This window comes from Lissotriton helveticus, chromosome 7 (genome assembly GCF_964261635.1).
Source record: "Lissotriton helveticus chromosome 7, aLisHel1.1, whole genome shotgun sequence".
NCBI lineage: Eukaryota > Metazoa > Chordata > Amphibia > Caudata > Salamandridae > Lissotriton > Lissotriton helveticus.
The window spans coordinates 527946006-527968493 of NC_136068.1; the positions used below are offsets into that span (position 1 = coordinate 527946006).

Here is a 22488-nt window from a genome sequence, read left to right on the forward strand (position 1 = left end):
GAGTAATCACTCTGATATTAAGGGTGGTAGGATGCAGTGACATATGGCATAATCAGAGACTTTCTATGTATGTGACCAGGGAGGAAGGGTGGGAGGGTTTGTTCATAGAGTTTTGTTCATATGATTTGTTTATTGGGAGATCTCGAACTCGCCGACTTCTTCAGACGAATGTGAATGCGCGGGCGCCCGCGCATGCGTCCGCGCATGCGCATTTGTCTGAAGAAGTCGGCGAGTCAACAGGGAGAGGGAGCCCCGGGACGCCGCATCCAAGGTAAGTTCTTTTTCTTTTATTTGACTGTATTTAATCCTAAAAATATTGTTGCAGAAGAGGGCGGGAGGGAGGCGGGCGGCGCGTAGTGGGGCTACGCGAAGTGTGTGGGTGGGCGTAGCGGGCCCCCACTTCGCGTAGCTTCGCTACACGCACTACGCCCACCCCTACCTCAAACTATGATGGGGAGGCTTGCCATGGGCATTATGGTGGGTGTTCTCATGTAACCCTCATGGCATTTGACACATTCCCAGATTTATAACAAGCTGTAAAACTGGGAATGTATCAACAGCCTATGCCTCCCCACGAAAGGTGGAGGGGAGGTGTAATGAGGAGAAATAACATTGTTTCTCATTGTTTATTCACCTTTCTATGTGTGCTGCATTCAGTAGCATACATGGAAAGAGGAAATCGCCTGCATCGTTTTTGTGCAGGAAAACATCCCTACACCGCAATGGTGCAAGGTGCCTGTGTTGGTGAATGGCAGCAATTTAAGCAGCAGCGCAGTAAGACAGGCAGAAATGCACCATATCTCTCTGATAGGAAGCTTGATGCCTTTTTAGGTCTCCACTACGCAGTGCGCATGCGCTGCGATAAGCAAAAATACCTTTTCCAATCGCTTTGGCTTTTCAGCCAAAAACGTGCACACATTCCATTGACATCAATGGCAACGCGTGCACGTGAGGCAATCTACTTGTGGGAGCGTGCATCGCCATATGGCAGAAATTATCGCTCCCGCAAGTGGAGGACACCCTCCTCCCCCCTGCTGCCGTGCCTCCTCCTGCTGCTGTGCGAGCTTGTTTTTCTATATTCTGGGTGCTTCTTCTTAGAAATCACTTGCTCGTAGATTTTCCACTTTCTCTTTTTGGGAAGTGCACATAAAATTATTCTTTCAATTTGATTGTATCTGATATGTTACCAATATGAATGCTTTCTGTGTTCACACTATAAAGTCTGAAATTACTTTTCACAGTGCATTGAAGTCCGGCTCAGTATTGTACCCGCTATAAAAAAAACACATAAAAATACAATAATGTAGTACTCCGACCAAGACGTCCACAAACAAGGGACAGCACGGGTTAAAGAAGCACCCAGAGCAGGGGCCTAAGGCACTGGTCTTGCACACTGCCTGACACCCCTTTCTCCTTTGTTCATTCAAGGCGCTTTATTCTTTTTATGACTTTGTCCTCTCACCAGAATAATCCGAGCCATGCCAAAAAGCCTTGGCTCTTTCTCCGGGTTTCTCCGGTTTACAAGGTGGTGTTCACAGATCCGGGAGGAGAGCTGTCTCACAGCAGACTGTGGCGGGGACTGGCGCGTGATGCTGACAGGCTGCCATAGTGCGGCGGGTCCTCAGATGGCGCCTCTTGAATCCTCTCCAGCACCCATGCATATGTGTCTTTCACACCAGCAAGGGCATCGGTTCGCTGCAGGGGGTGGGCTCCAGCTCGCTGCTGATCAGGGGGACATGTGCTCTGGTGGATAATGTTATCTTATACCGTGTCAAGCAACATGTACAGGGCTTCTAGGTGCTGCAGCTAGTGGATCCACTGATAGCACGTGATTGTTAGCAGGCGCTTTACTCTGGATTAGCCAGGTTTTTGGTGTTTAATCTGATATTATAGCGCCCGTTAGAGTGTTTCAGTAGTTTGGAAATTAAAGGAGTAAAGCTTCAAATGACCCGAAGGACTGGAAAGGCGTACAATGAATTATCTAATCTACTCACAATTGGAGTACCTTACAATAAACAAACCAATGACCACTACACAGTGCTTTAAACGTCAGTGTGCAAAATTCAATCAAAAATTTGTGAAGTTGATAAACTTAATTAAACTTTTTATTGCATGCAAAATTTCACATAAACCAAAACAGGGGATTTTGCTCTAAAACATTTTTGTGGGAAAATGTTCTAACAAAATGTAAGATTTGTGGATTTTCCCGTCCTGCACGAGCTTCCTTTTTGGTCGGATTTTTCACATGATTTTTTGGTTTAATCTTTGGCATTTGTGTAGATAGAAGAGCTATTAAACACAATATGGCTAAGTTAATATATGTATAATCTGTGTGGTTAGTGTGCTATTACATTCAAGTCCAGGTTTGCACAAATACTATTTTTCTGAATTTAAAGCTAAATTATATTTTTCAATTTGGTTACCATTTTCTGCTAGCAGCAATGCCCCACATTAGGCTTTTAGTGCGGTTTGGCACCATCTTGGGGCATTGTGCACTGCTATTAATAGAAGCCTTCCAATGGCTTCAGAATAGAATCCGCTCGGTTTGCTCTGCGCAGATTAAGATGCATATTTATGAGGGGGTTTGCATCGCATTTGCACCACGCAACTTGGTACATGCATGACACAAACACCAAATACAATTCATGAAGACACGCAAGGCCACCTTGCATGGCCCTGAATGGCTTCATAAATCTGGAGTAACGCAACGCAGTACAAATCACTCTGTTTGCTTTACTCTTTCCTGGGAAGGCGTTCCATGGGCGTTGCATGGGCGCGCCCATGGATTTTGACTAATTCCCAAAGTTACCAGAACTTGAATGCGCCAAAATTGCTATGCCTTCCCAGAGGAGGTGTAAGTCTTTATTTCTCCTCATGGCTTCCTCTTTCAATCTATGTGGTGTGCATGTGTGTGTGCTCTCTGTGTGCTGTGTATGTGCAGTGTGCTGTCTGTGTGCTGTGTGTGTGTGAAACGTGCACTGTTGATGCATTGTTGTACCTTGCTGCCTCTCAAAACACAACAGAACAGGGTTGCTTTCTGTATACAATTCATGTATGAGTAAAAAATGAATGGCACCACTCACAAATAAAGTAGCAAAACTGCATTCATATTTTAAAATCGATATACAAGTGTATTTCTACTACTTTCAAGAATTCATGAATTCCAATTTGAATCCACCTAGAAAGCTGCGCCTCATGCAGATTTCCATGCCGATTCCATTGAAAAAGCAGATGAATCATGCTGGTGCAATTGGAGATTAGTTGTGGTTTCGGGTGACAACATACGCTGGGAACTTTACTATTGGACCGTACCTGGGTCAGAAGCTAAGCATAATATAATTGGATCGGGAGGGAAATTCCCTGAGTCAAACAGATTGAAGCATTCACGAAAGAGTCGGGATATTTTGCGAAGAATATATGATCCCATCAGTGCAGTTACTTTAAAGAAGGTTGATGTGACCATTTGTCAGAATATAACAATCAAGCCCTGAAGAAGCCCCAGGAGGGATGAAACGCGTTAGTGGCAGGCAATTTTGTAAGTGTTTTAATGACTTTTTGAATACTAAATAACGAAATAAACCTTCAATCAAGTTCTTGGAATTGCTTATCTTTGGGAAGTCATCGAAAGTTACATTGTGTTGTTTTTTGAAATTCTTAAATATTACAATATTGATACGTATCATATACTTGTCTACTATGGTGTGGGGTCATTTTCTCTCTTTCAATTAATATTTGAAACCCTCTGTGCAGGAAAGGAGAATCACCTGTGCACATGCACATTTATTCTTTTGAGGTAGGGCAGCTCAGCTGGAAGGCTTGCTGCGCTGCCCTCAGCCAAAAGTTAGTAAATGAGGCCGCATTTTTCCTTATCTCACTCTTGCAGGGTCTTTTTTCATCTCTACTCTCTCTTTGTCATTGTTTTGCTATGGTTTTCTTCCTCCTTCTACATTTCTTCACTCTCTCTGGGTCAATGTCTGAATGATAAAAATAAGTCCCGGTCCCTTAACATGAGTGCCGGTGCTCTGCGACACTCGCACAAATCATGCCCTGCTCCCACCCAAAGGCAGACTGGGCTCAGGACCCCGACAGGGGTAGCCCCAGCCTCACAGACCCCGCGGGCACCCACCTACTCGGGCGTCAGCCACTGCGGTTTGTCTGTTGTCCTCGACAGACTGCCCTAACACCTGCTCTCCATTTAAGCACTATCCTCGACAGCTGTCTCAATCATTCTGGCGTAAACTGATCGCCACGCAGGCTTGCGACAAAGCATCTAAGAGCTCACCCAGTCCGAGGAAGAGCAGTAGCACCCCAAAATGACAGAGGTGGGGTTGGGACATAGTCCGGGTTCCCTCAGACGGCCTCCGTCCTCTCTGCCTCTTTAAGGTGCTTATAGCTTCCACATCCGAGCTCGAATGGTTCCACACGTCCCTCGCATGGCTACGGTTATCTCTACGACAAATGTCAGGCGCTTTAATGAGGTTGGCCAGAATGCTGCTGGACAAGTTTAACTAGGCAGTAAGTATCAAGGCCTTAAGTCCGCTTCTTGCTAAGAGCGCTCCTCTCCCCGTCACACTCCAAGTCTTTTTGCTGCCACTGACATCATTCTTTACAAACGCCAAGTTACATTTTCCGTTTAACCGCATCATTTCGGATTGCGAATGGGTGCTTAAGGCAGTCTTTTGTAGTGGTAATAACAGGCAACCTTGTCTCTGTGGCGTAATCCATTGAATGTTCTACATGTCTAAATATAAACCAGAAGCCATGTGTCACAAGAGGTCCTCGTGCCGTGTGAGTGCGCACACCCTGCGCACACCTCCGTGTCTGTATGCGCACATATGAATGTGAGTATGTTTGCTCGCATTGGACCTGCTTGTCCAAGCAGCATGTAATTTAGCAAAAAATTTGTATTTACCCATCTTTATTTATTTACTACTTTTCCTAAACACCGAGAAAGGAGAGTAGAAAGGAGAGGGTGGGAGGGAGGCAAAGACACATTGGGTCACCCATTACTTGTGATTTACGTGTTTATAAAAAATAAAAAAACGAAGGCAGCACCCTTTCAATCACACACCCCACACAGCGTAAATTGTCGCGCATGCAGGCAAGCGGTTCAGTGCCCAGGTAGGAGTGATAACAGCTTTATAAACCATGCAGTAGAATATATACAATTTGTTGCTTGAGAACATAGTAAAAATTACTTGACAACTTTACAAAAACTTGTTAGGAAAGACGTGCCTGCTCCTCCTTGAAATCTGTCCAGAGTTCTATGTAATTGTTTGCAACGGCCTCTGGAATATAACCATTTGAATAGTTTGTCAAAGAAATAAAACGTTAAATCAATGAAAAAATGGCATTCTGTGAAAGTGTATTGCAGTCTTACCTCCTGTGCCCCCCTCTCGCAATGGAAGTAAACGAACTCTGGGGCTCATTTATAAAAAGTGTTGCATGCATCGCTATGATAAAACAGCATTGTGACACTTTTCACTGTGCCCTCCTTGCGTCAGTCATGGATACGCCGTATTTACAGTATGCGCTCTATGTCGCAAGGAGTGACCGATGCGTCAGGAGTCCTGACGTATCTGTCGGCACAAAACTCGCACATTGCTGGAGTTACGTTAGAAGCAAGATGCAACTCCAGCAATGCATGGGGGTGGCCTATATACATTGCACTGTGTCACCCTTATGCCTGCTATGAGGCAGGTGTAAGTTTTTGATGCAGTTGTGTGCTAAAAGTGGCAGAGTGAAATCAGATAGATTTCACTGAGCCACTTCTACAAGGCTTTATTGCGGGGAACGCCCACTCTGCATACATTATAACAGACGCAGGTATAATGTGGAGCAGGGCTTTACAAGGTGACGCATCTGCCTAGATGCGTCACTTTGTAAATGTGGCGCAACATGTTGCATTATTTACGGCACCGCTGCATCACAAAAAGTGAGGCAATGGCAGCACCAAAATGTCAAGGGGCTCATAAATAAGCTGCTCTATCTTTATAGAAAACATCAACTTTTTCACACACCCAGGGATGTTTTGAAGTATTTTGCCAGTTCTGTAAACAACAGGAGATTCATGCCCACTATTTTACATAGGAACAAGAAGAATGCATCTCATGGGTAATGCTGTGTTGAAGTAAGAGGGCAGGACCAACATGCAAGATCCTGGAGCAGGTTGGAAGTAAAATCTTTATTTAATTTTAGGCCCTTAAATAACAGCAAGTAGGTTCTGTTAGAACTCCTTCCACCCTCCAACTCGATCCCTCCTACCTTTCACTCCAGACCACACATCAACATCTAGTCACATTATTCTCTGTCGAGATTCCAGACACCAGTTCAGAGATGCCAGGAATGGGGATGCACAGAGTACTACCTGATAGTTCTTCATGAAGGTAGTTAGAGGTGAAATTACCACTTTCCCATCATTGGGGAAGAAGATATGTCTTTGTCATTGATGTTACAGACAACCACAGAAGCAAAGTTAGAACCCATTGTTGTTTTTTAAATGAGGCGTTGGACCTTCACCAGTGACAGAACAGTGGCTGGGTGTTTTCCCATTTCCCTTATGGAATGCTCACCAAACAGGATTCCTTGGCCGCCAGGCACGTTCTGAGCTTGCACGCTCGCCTAATTCGGAATAGAGTTTTAAGAGCAAGCCTTTGCATCTCCATAAAGAAGTATTTATGGTACTGTTTGAAATTAAAGAAAAGGCTCCATGGAAATGCAGCTCAGGATCTATAGGATCACCAGACTCTTTGTCCTTTTTAAGGATCTTGTAAAGAGTATTAACTCTTTCCCAGAGTATGCCTTAACACATGCTTTCCCAGTCCCTTTTTGGGATCTCTTACACATCTGGAAAAGAGGTGGCTATTTTAGAATCAAGAACAGTGGTAGCATTTAGTAGAGGCTGGCAGGGAACGAGAGTGGAGGAGATCAGGGAGGGGGGTGGTACAAAATAATAAAAAAAAAACGCACATACCCCCATGTCATCTCTCTGTGGGAAATCAGGAAGCACACATGCTCCCTCCCCTAAGCCAATCACAATGCTGCAATGAGTGTTGTGAATTGTCTGAGCATCGTGACTCGCACTTAGATGGGGAATTGGAGGATGGGCATGTTTCCCTCCAGGCAGTGTAATGCAGCCTGGTGGGGAACATGAAAAGTGCGCATGACTTTTTGCAGTCATGCCAACTTTGGACTGCAGCAACCACTCCTCCTCCAGGACATCACTGGAACCCAGCCCCGCCTCACCCCACCCAACCTGGCTAATACTAAAATAATATTATCATTTTATTTTTGCATTTCACACGGCTCCCAGAGCAGTGGGGCGATGCTCCTCTGCCTTAGTGGAGCAGCCACCACTGGTAGAAAAAACTTTGTGGGCAATGATCAGACTTAACGTTCCCCTTTAAGTATAGATCAAATGTTTTTTTCCCATTATCACCTTTGGAGGCAGATGTAATACATTTTAGCACAATACAGCACAGCTGCCAAAGTTGCCAAGCTGCGCAACGAAATAAAGCAGCATTTAGACATATATTCTAAATATGGCTTGCTGCTGCTGTCTTTCCCTGGGTTGGCACACAAATAAGCAGCTGAGAGCCATGTGCACACCTTTGCACTGTAGTGCAATGGTTGCGCATTCTGTCTAGCTCAGACTTTGGACTCAAAGGATACCCTTCCAGAACAAAATCTTATACTTAGACAATGTTCATATATGTCACCATTGGGCCAGTGCTGTACAGTGCAGCTCACATTTACTGGGTGAAATGTTTGAAGAAATTAAACATTTCTTCTACCTAATGCCTGTCTGAAGGAAGTAGTATTTTCTGATGCTAAGCCAGGTCTAAAAAACTCTGTAGATCTGGCTTTGTGTCAAGTATCATGGGTGCTAGCGTTAGGACGCCCAAGTACCACTCATTGAAGTATTGTAGCTCAAAGCAGTGCAAAGTGCTACTTATACTACTGTCAGTGCAATATTTGAGCACAAGAAGCAATTATCGTAGAAGGTAAAAGAATTGTATATAGTTGAATATGTGGTGTAGTAGGCCCCAGACAGAAGAATTGGGATGTGTTATAGCTGAGAGTTGAATCATTGTTCCCACTAGCGTCTAAAACATCAGAAACTGTCTCTTGAATATCACCCTTTTTGGAGCAGAGAAGAATGGAAATGTTTGATCTGTGGATTTGTCAAGGACAAACAAACAAGTTCTTAAGTTATCTCAAACTCATTATCACGATCAGCAGTACTATGCCCCAAACGATCATTGTCACCATTAAATAGTACACTAAGAGGCTTCTGTGTCTTTTGATCTACCTAAACATGAGAGAATCATATGACTGACAGAGAGTCAATATCCATGTGCAGCAGGACCACTAATAACAATTTCAACAGTGACAGAAATCGCCTGTAGGTGGAACCTGGAGACCTGAATCAGGAATATCTTTGTATTTAGCAATCTGGGTCAAATGTACAAGGCGATTTTGTTGTAACAAATCTGTGGTTCACAAAACCACAGGGTTGGTGACCACAAAATGGCTATTTGTTATGTACTAGACACATCTTGGGAATCAATAACACATAACCAAATCGCACAATGGGTTTAGAAACCCATAACAAATAGGTATTTGGAAGGGGTGTATTTAGAGCATCATATTCAAATGGCGACTTGCTAAGGGATTTATCAATGTTTTGCAACTTTACTCTGGTTGCAAAACATTGAAAAGTCACCAACTCATGAGTTGAGGTGGTAACTCATTCAAAAAAGGAAAAGGAGTATCTGTGAGACTGCTTATCTTTGATGAATGTAAAATAAGTTAGTTGGAGAGTTGTCAATGGTCAAGGAACCAGTGCAAACTCTCAAATATGCTTTAAACTATAATAATAATTTCTAATTAAATGAAGTTCCGTTTACTTTCAGGAAAATTGGCAGCACTGAAAACAAAGTTTTCTTTGTTAAAATACGATCACAGACATCGTGGTATGCTGTTCACAGCTGCCCACCATCTTTGTGATAGCATCTAATTGTAGTGAGTTGCAATTTACAACTTACTTCCTAAATATTGATGATGTAGGTCAGATTGCGACCCACTATGGTCCATTATTTTGTGACCTGACCTACTTTACATAGTTTGGTTCGCAAAATACTTTTCCATTCGCAAAAACTTGGTGTGCAGTTTGCAAATACTTTTTGTGAATGGAAATGTCATACATGAGATCCCAAGATTTCTGCTATAGAAATAGTTTGAGCCTCCACTACTTTGGGAGGTGGGTTATTAGAACTGTGTACAACATCAGAGAAGAGTTTGCCTAAACTGCTAATACCAGCAGTTTGTGTATCAGTGGACATTTTTAAAAATGAAGAGGAGCTTTACAAATAGTTGGAGAACATAGAAACTAAAAAGGAATAGAGATTGCATTTGATTAGCTCATCCTCAAACAGAGAGTTGTGTGAGTTACTAGGCCCCTCATAATAATTTTCAGTCATAGTAAATGTCAAAACTCCCCAAAGTTAATAAAGAAAGAAATGTCAGCACAAAAAAACTCAGATGAATATTAAAACCGTCAGAAGCTAGTACGAGTGAAATGTTGGGCCCCGGGGAAAGTGGGGTTGCAGACCAGTCTTCCCCCGGGGTTCTTCGTGCAAGAGGCGGAAGGACAAGCTGGGAGGGGGTCAAGGGGTTGGGCGATGGGAGGGATTAGGGTGGGTATACAGGTGCAGGATGGGTGGTCACAGCCTCTTCCTACACCTAGCATCAACGGGGAGGGTCTAGAATTTTTTTAGGTATTGCGGGTAGTAGTGGGGCCTCGTTAGGGACAGTGCAAGGTGTAGGTGAGGTCCTGGTCAACAGTGTGGTTGACACCTTACCGCATATTTTTCAGGATGGCAGAGCCTGACCACGAGGCGTTGTGGGCTGCAATGCGGGTGCTCGGCCAGGTGGGCCGCGATGACCTGTGGCAGCCCGACATATTGCACCAGACGTGGGTCGGCATGGTCCAATCCTCACGGTCTGTGTCTTCTGGTGTGACGGCGGTGTGCCAGGATGAGCTACCACTACTTAAGAGGGGTTTGAGGGTTTCTGGGGCACTGGAAAGGCACCCTTTACAAACAAAAGGAGCTCGAGGGGGAAAGAAGGAGGAGGCCGCCCCCCACTCAATCAGTATTCAGCAATAAATACCTCATCCACAACACACCAGTTCGTCGTATGGCCAATGGCAGAGTTGCACAATCAGTCGTACTCCTGCCCCAGATGCGTTACTTAACACTAATCTGTGAGTCGTGGTGTGTTTACTAAAAGATTTAACCCAGGTCTAATCTCGCTCCCAATAGTGAACCAAGTGAAATAAAGTGTGAAGAAAGAGAGAGTGCCTCACGGTAGCAACACCCGAGGGGGTTCCTGGCATGCAATTGCCAGTTTACCTACTTCTCATCATCGGTCACTCTCTCTTAGTAGTGAATAAAGAACAGAGAAAAACACAGAAATAATAATAAATTCCCAACTAATATAGGTGCCGTGCAAAAAAATGAACAACCTATCTGTCCACTCATCTAAGTTGAAAGTAACAAAGTAGGTGTGCACCTAGAACCCCTGTGATAGCCAAAAGGCGAAATGGCCACCACTGCTAAAATAGGGAGCAACTTGCTAGCTTTAATAACTTTATTCTACTGCTGCAAGTAGTCCGAATTAAAAATGGTTCTTATTATACCATGTTTGCATGATGCCGACATGTTTCATTGCTATAACTTCAGCAAATTCGTCAGGGCAAACTCGGGGTTCTGATATACATTTTTGCTTTTCTCAGTTCACTCGACCTGTAGTAATGTTAAAAAACACAAACACCAGCGGAGATAAGATGTTAGTCACCAGTGTCGGACTGCATGAATCTCAAATGTTATAAACCAACAGACATGTACCAACCACTGAGAGTAAACTGTATATAATTTTACCTGATGGCTGCCAGCTACTGCATACCTGCAACCATCAGAGGCATTGAACACCGTGTCAAATGATCACGTGCTCACTGGTGGCGCAATTTAAATTATGACCCCCTGCAAGATAAAAACACATAGGGGCAGTGAGGGCGCTGGTCGTGATATCTATGCACTCGCCCTGCCTTCTGTGATAAGCGCCCCGCCTAACAAGCCTGACTGGTTTTCACATTGTCCTCAGTGCATTGCCTTGCCATTCAGACATATTAATCAATAATAGCGCTGTTCAGATTGCTGCCTAGCAAATGGAGCCGGGATATAGCTGTCCGGCAATACTATCCCAAATCGCAGCACAAGTTCTGTGATGTTCCCCGCTCCCGCTGGTGGCATAAATACATTCGAAGAACCCGCCCCAACCCGCAAGACACCTTACCGCTACCGAGTGTACTCGGTCAGAAACGCTCCTCATGGCAATCTCCGCCGCCATCTTTACTTAAGCACTGGAACGGGTGTTTGACAAACGTGATGACGCGGAACGAGCCGCGTCATCTGGCGGCGGGCAGCCATTTTGGAACACGATCGATTGTGTGAATAAAGTTTTGTTCAAAGTTTTGTTTAAAACCACACGATCGGGGGAAAGGTCATCCAATGTAAGTGGTGTGAAGAAAATAGCGAAGTGAGGCTTAATCAAGGGGGGATACACCCCAATCTAATGAGTAATGGCCAGATATCTCCTACTCGTGATTACCATAAATGTAAGGAGAGTTGCTATCAAATTGAAGGGGCATTATCAAACTGAAAAATGAAGGATTTAAACAAGGATTTTTTAGGCACAGTGATTACCCATTTTATCAGAACTCGCTATGAAATAATTCACACCATTATGAAGGGTTTTGTGTTTACGTGCAAGGATTGTATCCACTTGATCTCTTCATTGAGGACCACAGGGCCCAAGGTGCATTCAACAAGAAGATCGCCCCATCACTCCTTACAGCCATGGGTCCCATCGGGCTGCTAAAGACTAAACCCTCCAAGCCGGAGCGTCTGAAAAACAGACACATCCAGTGACTGTCACATTCTGGGTGGCACCGGGAACAATGTATGAAACGGGGATTTGTTTGGGGCATACATGAGAAACACCATTCTAATATTGCTGGGTAGTCCAGATTATCCATACACGCCCGATAATTGGATTACTCAGCGTCTGCTCAATTTGTTCCATTCAATGCTGTCGTTCAGCCCATCACGGTCTGCTTTCTCAGAGAATATCCATTTGGCTTCCTTCCGGGCCAAAATAGCGTCAATATTGTGCGTCTCACCGACAACTTTCTCTAAAATTGTCCATTTGAAATTCCTGTGATCATGACCCTGTTCAATAAAATGTTGCACAAGGCGGGTGGTACGTTTTTTGGCCATAATGGTGCTGATATGCTCCTGGATGCAGATTTTACCTTTGCGTGAGGTGAGTCCGATGTAATACAACCCACAACTACACATCAACCTATAAATTACATGGGACCTATTACAATTGCTAAAATGGTTCAGATACCACATTCTGCCATCATGTAATGCAACATTTTTAGTAGCATTGGTCAGGTCACACACTGAACAACACCCACATGGGTAATGTCCCGTAGGGAGAGTACCTGATTGAGACTTGGCGGGAGTGCGGGTGTGAACCAGCTTGTCTCTCAGATTCGTCACCCTTTTGAAAGCAAAGCGGGGAATAGGCATTTTACCCGATGCGGTATCTAAAATGGACCAGTGCTTTCTAATGATTTGCCGCATCCTGGTGGACAGAGGATCAATTGGTTGCCACTATAGGGACACAAGCCTGGCGTTCCCTTGCATTCCTCTCGAGTAAAGCCACCCAAGGAGTGTTCAGCGCCCGTTTACCGGCCTGTTTGATCACTTTGATTGGATAGTCTCTCTCTCTAAGTTTCATAACCAATCCCTCGGACTGTTCTAAAAATGAATCAGTGGTGGAGCAGTTGCGCCTGTATCACAGAAACTGCCCCACTGGGAGATTATCCCTTAATGCCCTGGGATGGAAAGAGCGATAATGAAGGAGGGAGTTTCTGTCAGTGTTCTTATGATGCACATTAGTTGCCAGTTTGAAATCCACCACAGAAATATTGACATCCAGATACACAGCAGTGGTATTACTGATAGTCCAAGTGAACCGCAAGCTATAATAATAATAATCCACATTTGTAAAGCGCACAATCACCCGTAAGGGTCTCTAGGCGCTGGGGGCCGTCGGGAAGATTAAGCGAGCTATTGCCCAGAGTCACATGGTGCTGGGCTAACCTGCCGCCGGAGCCGGGGATCGAACCGTGATCCCCAGATTCCAGCGTCAGTCGCCCTGGCCGCGGCGCCACACCTATCCCTCATCAGCCTGGTTAAGCCACTGTAAAAATGACAACAATAGGTACTCTGTACCTGTCCAGATACAGAGGACGTCGTCTATATATCTCTTCCATAATGAGATGTTACTCAAATATGGGTTGGTGGAATGATTGACCACATTCTCCTCAAACTGGCCCACATAAATGCAGGCCAGACTGGGGCAAATGTGTCCCCCATAGACGTCCCGGACGTTTGTAAGTACAGTTGACCTTTATACTCAAAAAAATGTTTGTAAGTGCCAACTCAATGCACTGCATGACAAAGGACGGCGGCGTATCATAAAACCATTCCAAGGCACCCAGGGCGCGCGCTGCTGCCACCAGCGTCGCGTCCTGGGGGATACTAGTATACAATGACTCAATGTCAATAGTAACCAGTAGTTGATTTTCAGGCTCGTACTCAATGTCTTTGATGATGTTAAGTATATCAGTGGTATCCTGTACATAAGAATCTTGGGTAACAACAGCCTCCCTGGGAAAGAAATCAGTGAACTGGGACAACGGTTCTAAGATAGATTGAATACCCGAAACAATCGGGCGTCCGGGGGGTGGACGCTGTGGCTTATGAATCTTCGGCAAGATGTAGAATGCCGGTACTCGTGGTTTGGTATTGATGATAAAATCCGCTTCCTTAGAAGTGATCCATTTCTTGGCCACAGCATCCGCCACCATAGTCTTTATGATGTCCTGGAGTTCGGGAGTGGGGTCTCGCATAAGAGGGTGGTAATTAGTGCGGACTCCCAAAAGTCTCATGACCTCACTTTCATAGTCGCTGGTATTGAGCACGACAACAGCACCGCCCTTGTTGGCCTGTTTTATCGTAATGGCTGAGTTATCTTGTAAAGATTTTACTGCCAGCCAATCCGCCTTAGTCATATTGTGTGTAGAGTGTGGGTTGCTGCAATGTTCCAGATTCTCAATCTCTTGCAATACTCTTGTTAGAAAACTGCCACTTCGGGTCCCACAGAGGTCATAGGGGGACAGAAGTTCGATGGACGGCGAAGGTTAGTATCAAAAATTGAAAGGGGGGTTTTGTCTTTTTTGGCAAAAAATGTGTGTAGTTTAATCTTTCTCATAATTTCCGCCAGTTCAATTCTACACAGAAAAGAATCGTGTTTGGGGGTAGGAAAAAAACCGAGTCCCTTGTTGAGAACCTCCCTCTCATTTGGAGTTAATTCATATGAAGATAGGTTGACCACAATGTCATTCCTATCCATAGACTGGGAGGGAATTTCATTACTCAGTTCTGAAAGGTCTGACCCCTGCTCCATGTGATGCGGGGAGAGTGTGTCTGCCATGTTGTTTGGGGTCTGCCCCTGCCTTGTCCTTGCTGGGCCTGGCCCCCTCCCCCTCGTCCCCCTCGTTGAGTTTGACCTAAAAAAGCCCTCAGTAACACCCCCAAATCCTCATCCGATTTATTCTCAGGTGCAAAATTAACCCTGGTCTGGTTGGGTGCTATGGGACGGTCAAGAACCTCCTCGTCTTCACTGCTGGTGTTATCAAATTGCCAGTTATTAGGAGTCCGTCTATTCCCTCGTTGGGCCCCTCTTTGGAAGTTCTGCCCCCTTCTTTGGAAATTTGCGCTCGTGGTTGTACTACCGGGACATCATAGTACTCATCTTCAGTGTAGGGGAACGCCCAGGTGTGTGTATAGCGTTCTAAGTTTCTTTTGAGCCCCTTGATCTTCTGATTGACCATGTACGTCTTATATCCAAGAAGATCCCCCTGAATGCGTGGTAGTTGTTCCTTGGTGTCTGTTAATACTGTGTTTTTTTTCAGTGTGTCTTCTAGCTCAAGAATCTCCCTGGAAAGGCAACCAAGAAGGTTGGTGTTTTGCAGTAGGCAAGTGCGCCCAAGGACAAGTCGAAGATGACGGGCCTGAAGAAAGACAGCAAACGGGGCAAGGAGGCCCACGGAGGTTTATCAGGTGAGGGTGGCTGGTGGGCAGCATGGGAAGGGGAGCGCAAAGTTGCAAAGAAAAAAGCCTGCTGTTCAGTGGGCGTTGGAGATGGGTCCGCAAGGGATGCGGGGTGGCCACTGGCGCAGTAGCAGCTCCTGCATTAGGTGCAAAAGAAAGTGGGAAAAAGCGTTTAGTTGACGCGAGTTTCCAGATGGACAAGAAAAAATGGGGTGCAGAGCATGTAGATAAAGGGGGTGACAAACATAACAAGAAACTGCAGTACATGGGCCTGGCAATGCCCTTAGGGTCACATCTGTTGAACAAAACACGAAGCAGGATATGAAAGCATGAATACGTCAATGTGTTCAAGTTGCTTCATAAGGAGATTCAGGCAAAAGAAGAGTCAAAAGAGGAGGAATGGGAACTAACTAGGAGACCAAGGGTGCCAATCAATATGGAGAACTGGACTTCAGCTTTCCTAACATATTCTACCATCTACTGTGAGAAACATTTGGACAGAGCAGTTACCTTACTGAAATATATGGACATTATAAGTAAGGCACAGATGCACTTTGGGGGTTTCCCATGGTTGAGTTACGGTGAGGAGGTTTGTGCTAGGATCAGCATTAACCCAGATAAACCATGGGGGAAGTATATCAAGAGTTGTGGATGCAGTAGATGTCATCCACACAACCCTCGGCATCCACACATACGGGCAGCAGCTTGCTGGTAATGTATCGATCTTTTCCAGTGCATCCCGCCCAGCCAGGGGTGGGAGGGGCTAGTTTTGGGGCAGGAACTTCAGGTGTCCCACCAAAGCAAGGGGGAATCACCACAGGGGCATGCCAGACTTTCAACAAGGGTTTCTGTTCTAGGCACCCATGCAAGTTTAAGCACGAGTGCTCGAAATGCGGGGGCCGACACCCACTTACGCAGTGCTTTACACTGTCCACCCCTGCACAGTAGTGGGGGGCCACAAAGCCTAAGAACAGGCTGGGCCAAAGGGCTCCTACCCCAGTTATGATTGAGGCATGTGCCCATGGCTCACAATTTACCCCGATAGAGAGGCTGCCTTGAGAATACAATGGGGTTTCATTGAGGGTTTTCAGGTGGGATATGAAGGTCCCAGAGAAAGGAGGTGGCAAGAAGATTTGAAATCAACCAGGGAGTTGTTAGGAGTAGTAGGGGCAAAACTGAAGAAAGAAGTCGAGGAACGGAGGATAGCTGGCCCATTTACAGATTGGCCTATGGAGGACCTGATTATATCACCTGTAGGGGTTGAGCTGAAGAAAGAGCCAGGGAAGAACAAGATTATTCACCATCTATTCTGGCCTGAAGGAAGATCAGTTAATAATTTCATTGCGGAGGAGGATTCAAGGGTGTTGTACGCCTCAGTAGACGATGCGATCCGCCTGGTGAGGTCATGTGGGCAAGTAGCCACAAAGGCAAAATGTGATGTAAAATCGGCGTTTCGCTTACTGCCTATACACCATGCACATTTCTCGCTATTGGGGATGCAGTTTTTGGGCATCATCTATGTTGTCCTGCTGATGCGTTGTGCAATTTATTGTGCACTCTTTAGCGCCCAAGAAGACAGCTGGGCCCAACTGCAGGCTCCATTTTCTGGGCATCGAGTTGGACTCGGTTCAGTGGGAAGCAAGGCTGCCTAGTGAAAAAGTAATTTAATACAAGTTTTTCTGCTGTGGGTGGTGGGAGAGAAAAAGATAGACCTGAAAACAGTACAAGGATTGATGGGTTTCCTGAATTTTGCTTGCCGGGTGGTGAGAGTGGGGAGAACTTTCTGTCGGCGCCTCGGCATAGCCATGTCTGGAGTACTTTTGTCACATCACAGGGTCAGGAATTCGATAGGAGTCAGGACAGACTTGAGGGTTTGGCAGACATTCTTGGTGGATTTTAATGGGGCTTCTTTGGATTTCGTGGAAGACAATAATATCTGGCAGGTGCAGATTTTTTGGGATGCAGCAGGGGCCTCTGGGTTTGGATTGTTCTGGGATGGTCACTGGTGTGTGGAGCAGTGGCCGACACATTGGGTGACACAAGGACGGAGCATAGCATTTTTGGAGTTTTTCCCGCTTTTGGTTGCACTGGCAGTTTGAGGTTCTGAACTACAGAATAGGATGTTGCTGTTTCATGTGGAAAACATGACTGTGGTGAGACTGGTAAACAGACAGAAGGCAAAGGACTTATGAGTTTTGCGGCTGTTGTGAAGGTTCATAGTGAAGTGCTTGTGGCTGAATGTGGTGTTTCATGCGAAACACGTACCTGGGGCCAGTAATGACATTGCAGATGCTTTGTCTTGTTCACAGTGGCGACAATTTCAAGAACTGGCCTCTGGAGCGGACATTTACAAGACAGTGCTGCTGGAAGACATCTATGCCTGGGGGGAGTGAGAGTGATAGGCCTGGTTGAAAAATCTTTTTCGGAATCCACAAGACGGCGCTACAGGCTGGCATGGTCTGAATTTGGTGTTTTCATGGGACAGACGGTAGACACATGGAATATCGCAAGACAGAACACTGAGAAGGGAGTGTTGCATTTTATTCTAAGTTGTATTGACAAAGGCCTGTCACAGATGACGATAGCAGGGAAAATGGCAGGGATGTAGTTTTATAACAAGCTGTACACAGGTTTCTTTTCCACAAAAGATGAGATCCTGAGTAAATTGTTGAAAGGGTGGGGCCGTGAATGGGGGGGAATAAGGGGCCCAGAGGGAGGCCATCATTTTGGAGTTATTACAAGGCCTGTTGGGGGTGTTGTCAGTTTGTTGTTACAACACATTTGAGGTATCAGTGTTTAGGTTATTCATGGTTTGGATGTTTTGGGGCTTTTACAGTCTCTGAGTTGTTGGGAACCAGGCAACAAGCTGGAGGAACATATGAAGAAGTGATATTGGATCAGGACCGACTGAGAATTTTGCTGCGTCGTCCCAAATTAGACCAGGCTGGAAGGGATAGATGGATTTGGTTGAATGAGAGCGGTTGTAGTTGTGTGTGTCCGGAGCAAGAATGGCGAGATTTCCTAGCAAGAGCTGAACAGCCTTCAAGAGGTATTTTCTATCATTCATCAGGGAAACAGCTGAAAGCGTTTCAGCTACTGGAAGTGTTGTACAGGAATCCAAGGTGATTGCGCAGGGATCCGGCCGGGTATGGTACACATTCTTTCTGCATTGGTGCTGCTATGGCGGCAGCACATTTAGGTTGATCCTGGAACAGAATACAACATATTGGGAGATGGAGATTGTTGTATTCTCTTTACTTATATTGTATCCTATCTCTTTAAGTTGTACATTCCATGTTAGCTTATGTCATAGAGTGCTTTGGACTATCTGTATTCTAGCTTGTCAGTTAGCTCCCTGGCTTTCTGATGGGAACACCAGTTCTTCTCTGTAGCATTAAATAAATACCATTTCAATACTCTTATATTGGTGTCCACCCTTCTACTTGGATTATTACACATGGCGACGATGAGCTTGTGGAGCTAAACAACTACAGAGGGAGGAGAACTCCACTGGTGTAAGAAGAACCACGCAAGAGGAAGAAGTAATCTGCTTAAACAAGAAGCAGGAACTGGAACCACATTACAAGATCCAGCGAACAACGAGATGTATAACTGGTGAGTTTGTGAAGAAACAAAAGAGAGGAAGAGAGACTCTGCGTGTGAGAGCAGTGAACCAACGTTATACTTGGTGTAAAAGACAGCGAACGTTTTCAAAGGTGTGCACTGCGTGGGAAGCAAGTCGGCATAACCCTATTCAATTCGTGTACTGTATAAGAGTTACGCGTGAAGAATAACCCTTGCACTTTGGGAGAAGTAACGAGGCACAGACATCACGGTGAGCAGTGGCATCATTTGAAAAACAAGGCTCGAGCAGTCAGTGAAGCGCGTGCGAGACAACGAACGTTTTCAAAGGTATACACTGCATGGGAAGCAAGTCAGCATACCCATATTCAATTTGTGTACTGTATAAGGGTTACGCGCAAAGAATAACCCTTGCGCTTTGGGAGAAGTAACGAGGCACAGACATCACGGTGAGCGGTGGCATCATTTGAAAAGCAAGGCTCGAGCAGTCAGTGAAGTGCGTGCGAGCAGCAGTCTCACCTGGAATTCCGACGCCGTGTTCGAAGCGGCAGAACAGCGCGGAGAGTAGCGCAACCATCTTCGGAGTATGTCACTGCAAAAGCGGTAGTGACGTAACCACGTTAAAAAAAACCCAAAAAAACGTGACGGCCATTTTGAAAATAACTTCTGGTTGCTAAGCAATCTCTTCCGTGACTAAAACGGGAGAGGATTGAAAGTTTAACGTTGTTGAACGGAAAGAAAAGAGCGGAGAAGAATCCAAGCGAGGCACACAAGCAGAAAAGGGAGAAGGTGCCTTGTGAAGGAGTAAGTGCCGTTTTTCTTGAACTTAAAGAGAGGTGAGAAGGAACTTTTAAAAAGAAAGCGCGCTAGCAGTAAAAAAAAAAATGTTGTCTTGTACTCTAAGCTGTGTCATTTACATACAAAAGGGAGAGACAACCAAAAGACAATACCAATTGTTGTAGGTACAACCAAATGAATAATAACTTATGAGGGACTGAGTGAAGTGCACGAAATTTCTTAAAAAGAGACAAGACGTGTAGACAAGTAGAGAAGTGTGGAAACAATGATGGAGAGTCAAAACGTTATCATGCCGCCTATGTTTTTGCAAATGAGCCGAGATCCACCCATCGAGTGGGATGAGTGGATAGATATCTTTGAGAACTACATCGAAGCACTAGATGGGAAAGATATTAGTGCCAACAGGAAGAAAGCTCTACTATTGAGTGCACTTGGGAAAGAGGGTCAGCACTCTTTCAAGTATTTGCCTGTGGGGTTGAGCCAAGATGGGAGAACAATAACAAATGTTTACACAGAGGCAAAGGCGCGAATGAAGAAACAGTATTCGAAAGAAGTCAACATCGTTATGGCAAGACATACATTTTATACCCAACCGCAAAGAGCAGAGGAATCTGTTGACCAGTTCGTGACAAGATTACGGGAATTGTCCATAAAATGCAGTTTTGGGGAAATACGAGAGGAAATGATAAGAGACCAGTTAATAGTACAATGTAGAGATAAGAAAATGCAGGAGAAACTATGGGCAGCAAAAAATCCCACTTTGCAATCAGCCATAGATATAGCGAAAGTGGTTGAAGAGTCTAATGCATGCATGAGAGAGATGGAGAAAAAGGATAGTGCAAAAGAGGGTAGTCATAAGAATGGAGTTTCTTGTGTAGAACAAGGAGAAGTCGCTGCTGTAAGTAGGAAAGATGTAGATTGTGGGGAGAAAGATGTGAAAAGGTTTAGTCCCGGATATGCCAGTGGAGAGAGGAGTAGACATCAGGGAAGGATGTGTACTAGGTGTGGGAGTACATTCCATACCTCAGAGTATAAAAAATGCTTTGCTTTGGACAAAGTGTGTAGAAAATGTGGGAGGAAAGGTCATTTCTTCAGAATGTGCAAAGGGGTGAATAATGAGAAAGTAGCAGTCGTAGGAAAGAGAGATATAGGCAAAAGTGAAGTTAGTGTTGAAGGTTCTAGTAAAGTGTTGAGCGTTGGTAGCAATAGTACCTGTCAAAATGAACGGGGTAGGAGAGAAAGACCAAAAGCAAAGTTTGTTATTGACAAGAAGGAAGTAGAGTTGATGGTTGATCCCGGGTCATTTTGGACAATAATTCCACATGAAATGTACGTGGGTAATTGGAAAGGAGTGCGCTTGCTACCCAGTGACATTAGTCCATGTGGTTATCAGGGAGGCAGCATAGAGTTGATTGGCTACATGTCCTGTGAAATTTTGTTTAAGGGTCGCTCTACTGTAGGGAAGGTTTATGTAGCAAAGTCAGGGCCTGCCATCTTGGGATGGGAGCAACAATATGACCTTCATATCATCATCAACCCAAGAGCCGAGCAACAAGTGATGGTGGTAGACAGTATAACTGTGGAGTCAATTGTTGAAGGAATGACAAGTCTGTTTGAAGAGCATATCGGGGAGTTGAGAGGATATGTTCATAAGATCATGTTACGTGAGGATGCTGTACCTGTGCAACACAGGGTCAGGAAAGTTCCGTTTATTGCAAGAGAAGAAGTCAAGAAGATGCTGGAAGAGATGTTGAATCAAGGGGTGATTGAGCAGATCGAGACATCACCATGGATTTCGCCAGTTGTCATCACGACCAAATCCGATGGAAAATTTAGGTTTTGTGTGGACCTTCGCACCTTGAATCAGAACATTGTGGTAGACAATTTCCCACTTCCAAATATCAATGAGTTGGTGTTATCGCTGAAGGGTGGGAAGTATTTTACGAAATTCGACCTCCGTAGTGCGTATCACCAAATTAAACTGCACAAAGACTCCAAAGCATTGACTGCGTTCATAACAACTGAGGGAATCTTTCAGTTCACACGCATGCCCTTTGGGCTTGCATCTGCGGCGGGGGTCTTTCAGAGAATGATGGGTGCAGTGTTGAAAGGGGTGGGAAATGTAGTATATTTTCAAGACGACGTTTTGATTTTTGGAGAAACAGTGGAAGAACACAATGTAATTTTAAAAACTGTTTTGGAGAGGATGGAACAGGCTGGGTTGACGTTGAAGAAAGAGAAATGTAGGTTTGCGGTGGAGGAAGTAGAGTACCTTGGGTACACGTTGTCTGTGAATGGGGTCAGACCAAAGAGGGATTTGTTAGAGTCCATTAGAAACGCACCAGCCCCATGTGACAAGGACCAGTTACGGTCTTTCCTCGGTCTCATAGAATACTATGCAAAGTTCGTAAAGAATTTTGCAGGGAAGACGGAAAAAATCAAGGTGCTGTTGAGGAAAGGATGCAAGTTTGTGTGGGATGCAGAACAAGAGGATTGCTTTCAGAAGATTAAAGTAGAAATATGTGAGGCTGGTATAATAACGCCTTTTGATACAAAACGCAAGTCTGTTTTGACAGTGGATGCGAGCGCTGTGGGGATTGGTGCGGTGTTAGCTCAGGTGCATGATTCTGAGCTAAAGACAGTAGCCTTCACATCGAGAACTCTCACGGCTGCAGAGAGGAATTATTCCATAATTGAACGGGAGGCTTTAGCTGCAGCGTGGGGGTGTGAATACTATAGGATGTATTTGTGGGGGTTCGAGTTTAAGCTGCTGACGGACCACAAGCCACTGGTTAAAATTCTGTCACCAGGTGGGGCTGGAAAGGGGTCGGCGAGGTTAGCCAGACTAGCTGCGAGG

At 45.1% G+C, this 22488-nt stretch overlaps 1 protein-coding gene across 1 annotated transcript in view; it reads right to left on the reverse strand.

Annotated features, from left to right (window-relative positions):
- LOC144768711 (serine protease 27-like) overlaps positions 1 to 4421 on the reverse strand; it is a 244491-nt gene extending 240070 nt beyond the window's left edge. Inside the window, exon 1 of the mRNA XM_078652581.1 lies at positions 4283 to 4421. Within this exon, the coding sequence (XP_078508707.1) occupies positions 4283 to 4337 (55 nt within the window). The 5' untranslated portion in view covers positions 4338 to 4421. The remainder of the gene's footprint in view (positions 1 to 4282) is intronic.
- Positions 4422 to 22488: the final 18067 nt, after the last annotated feature.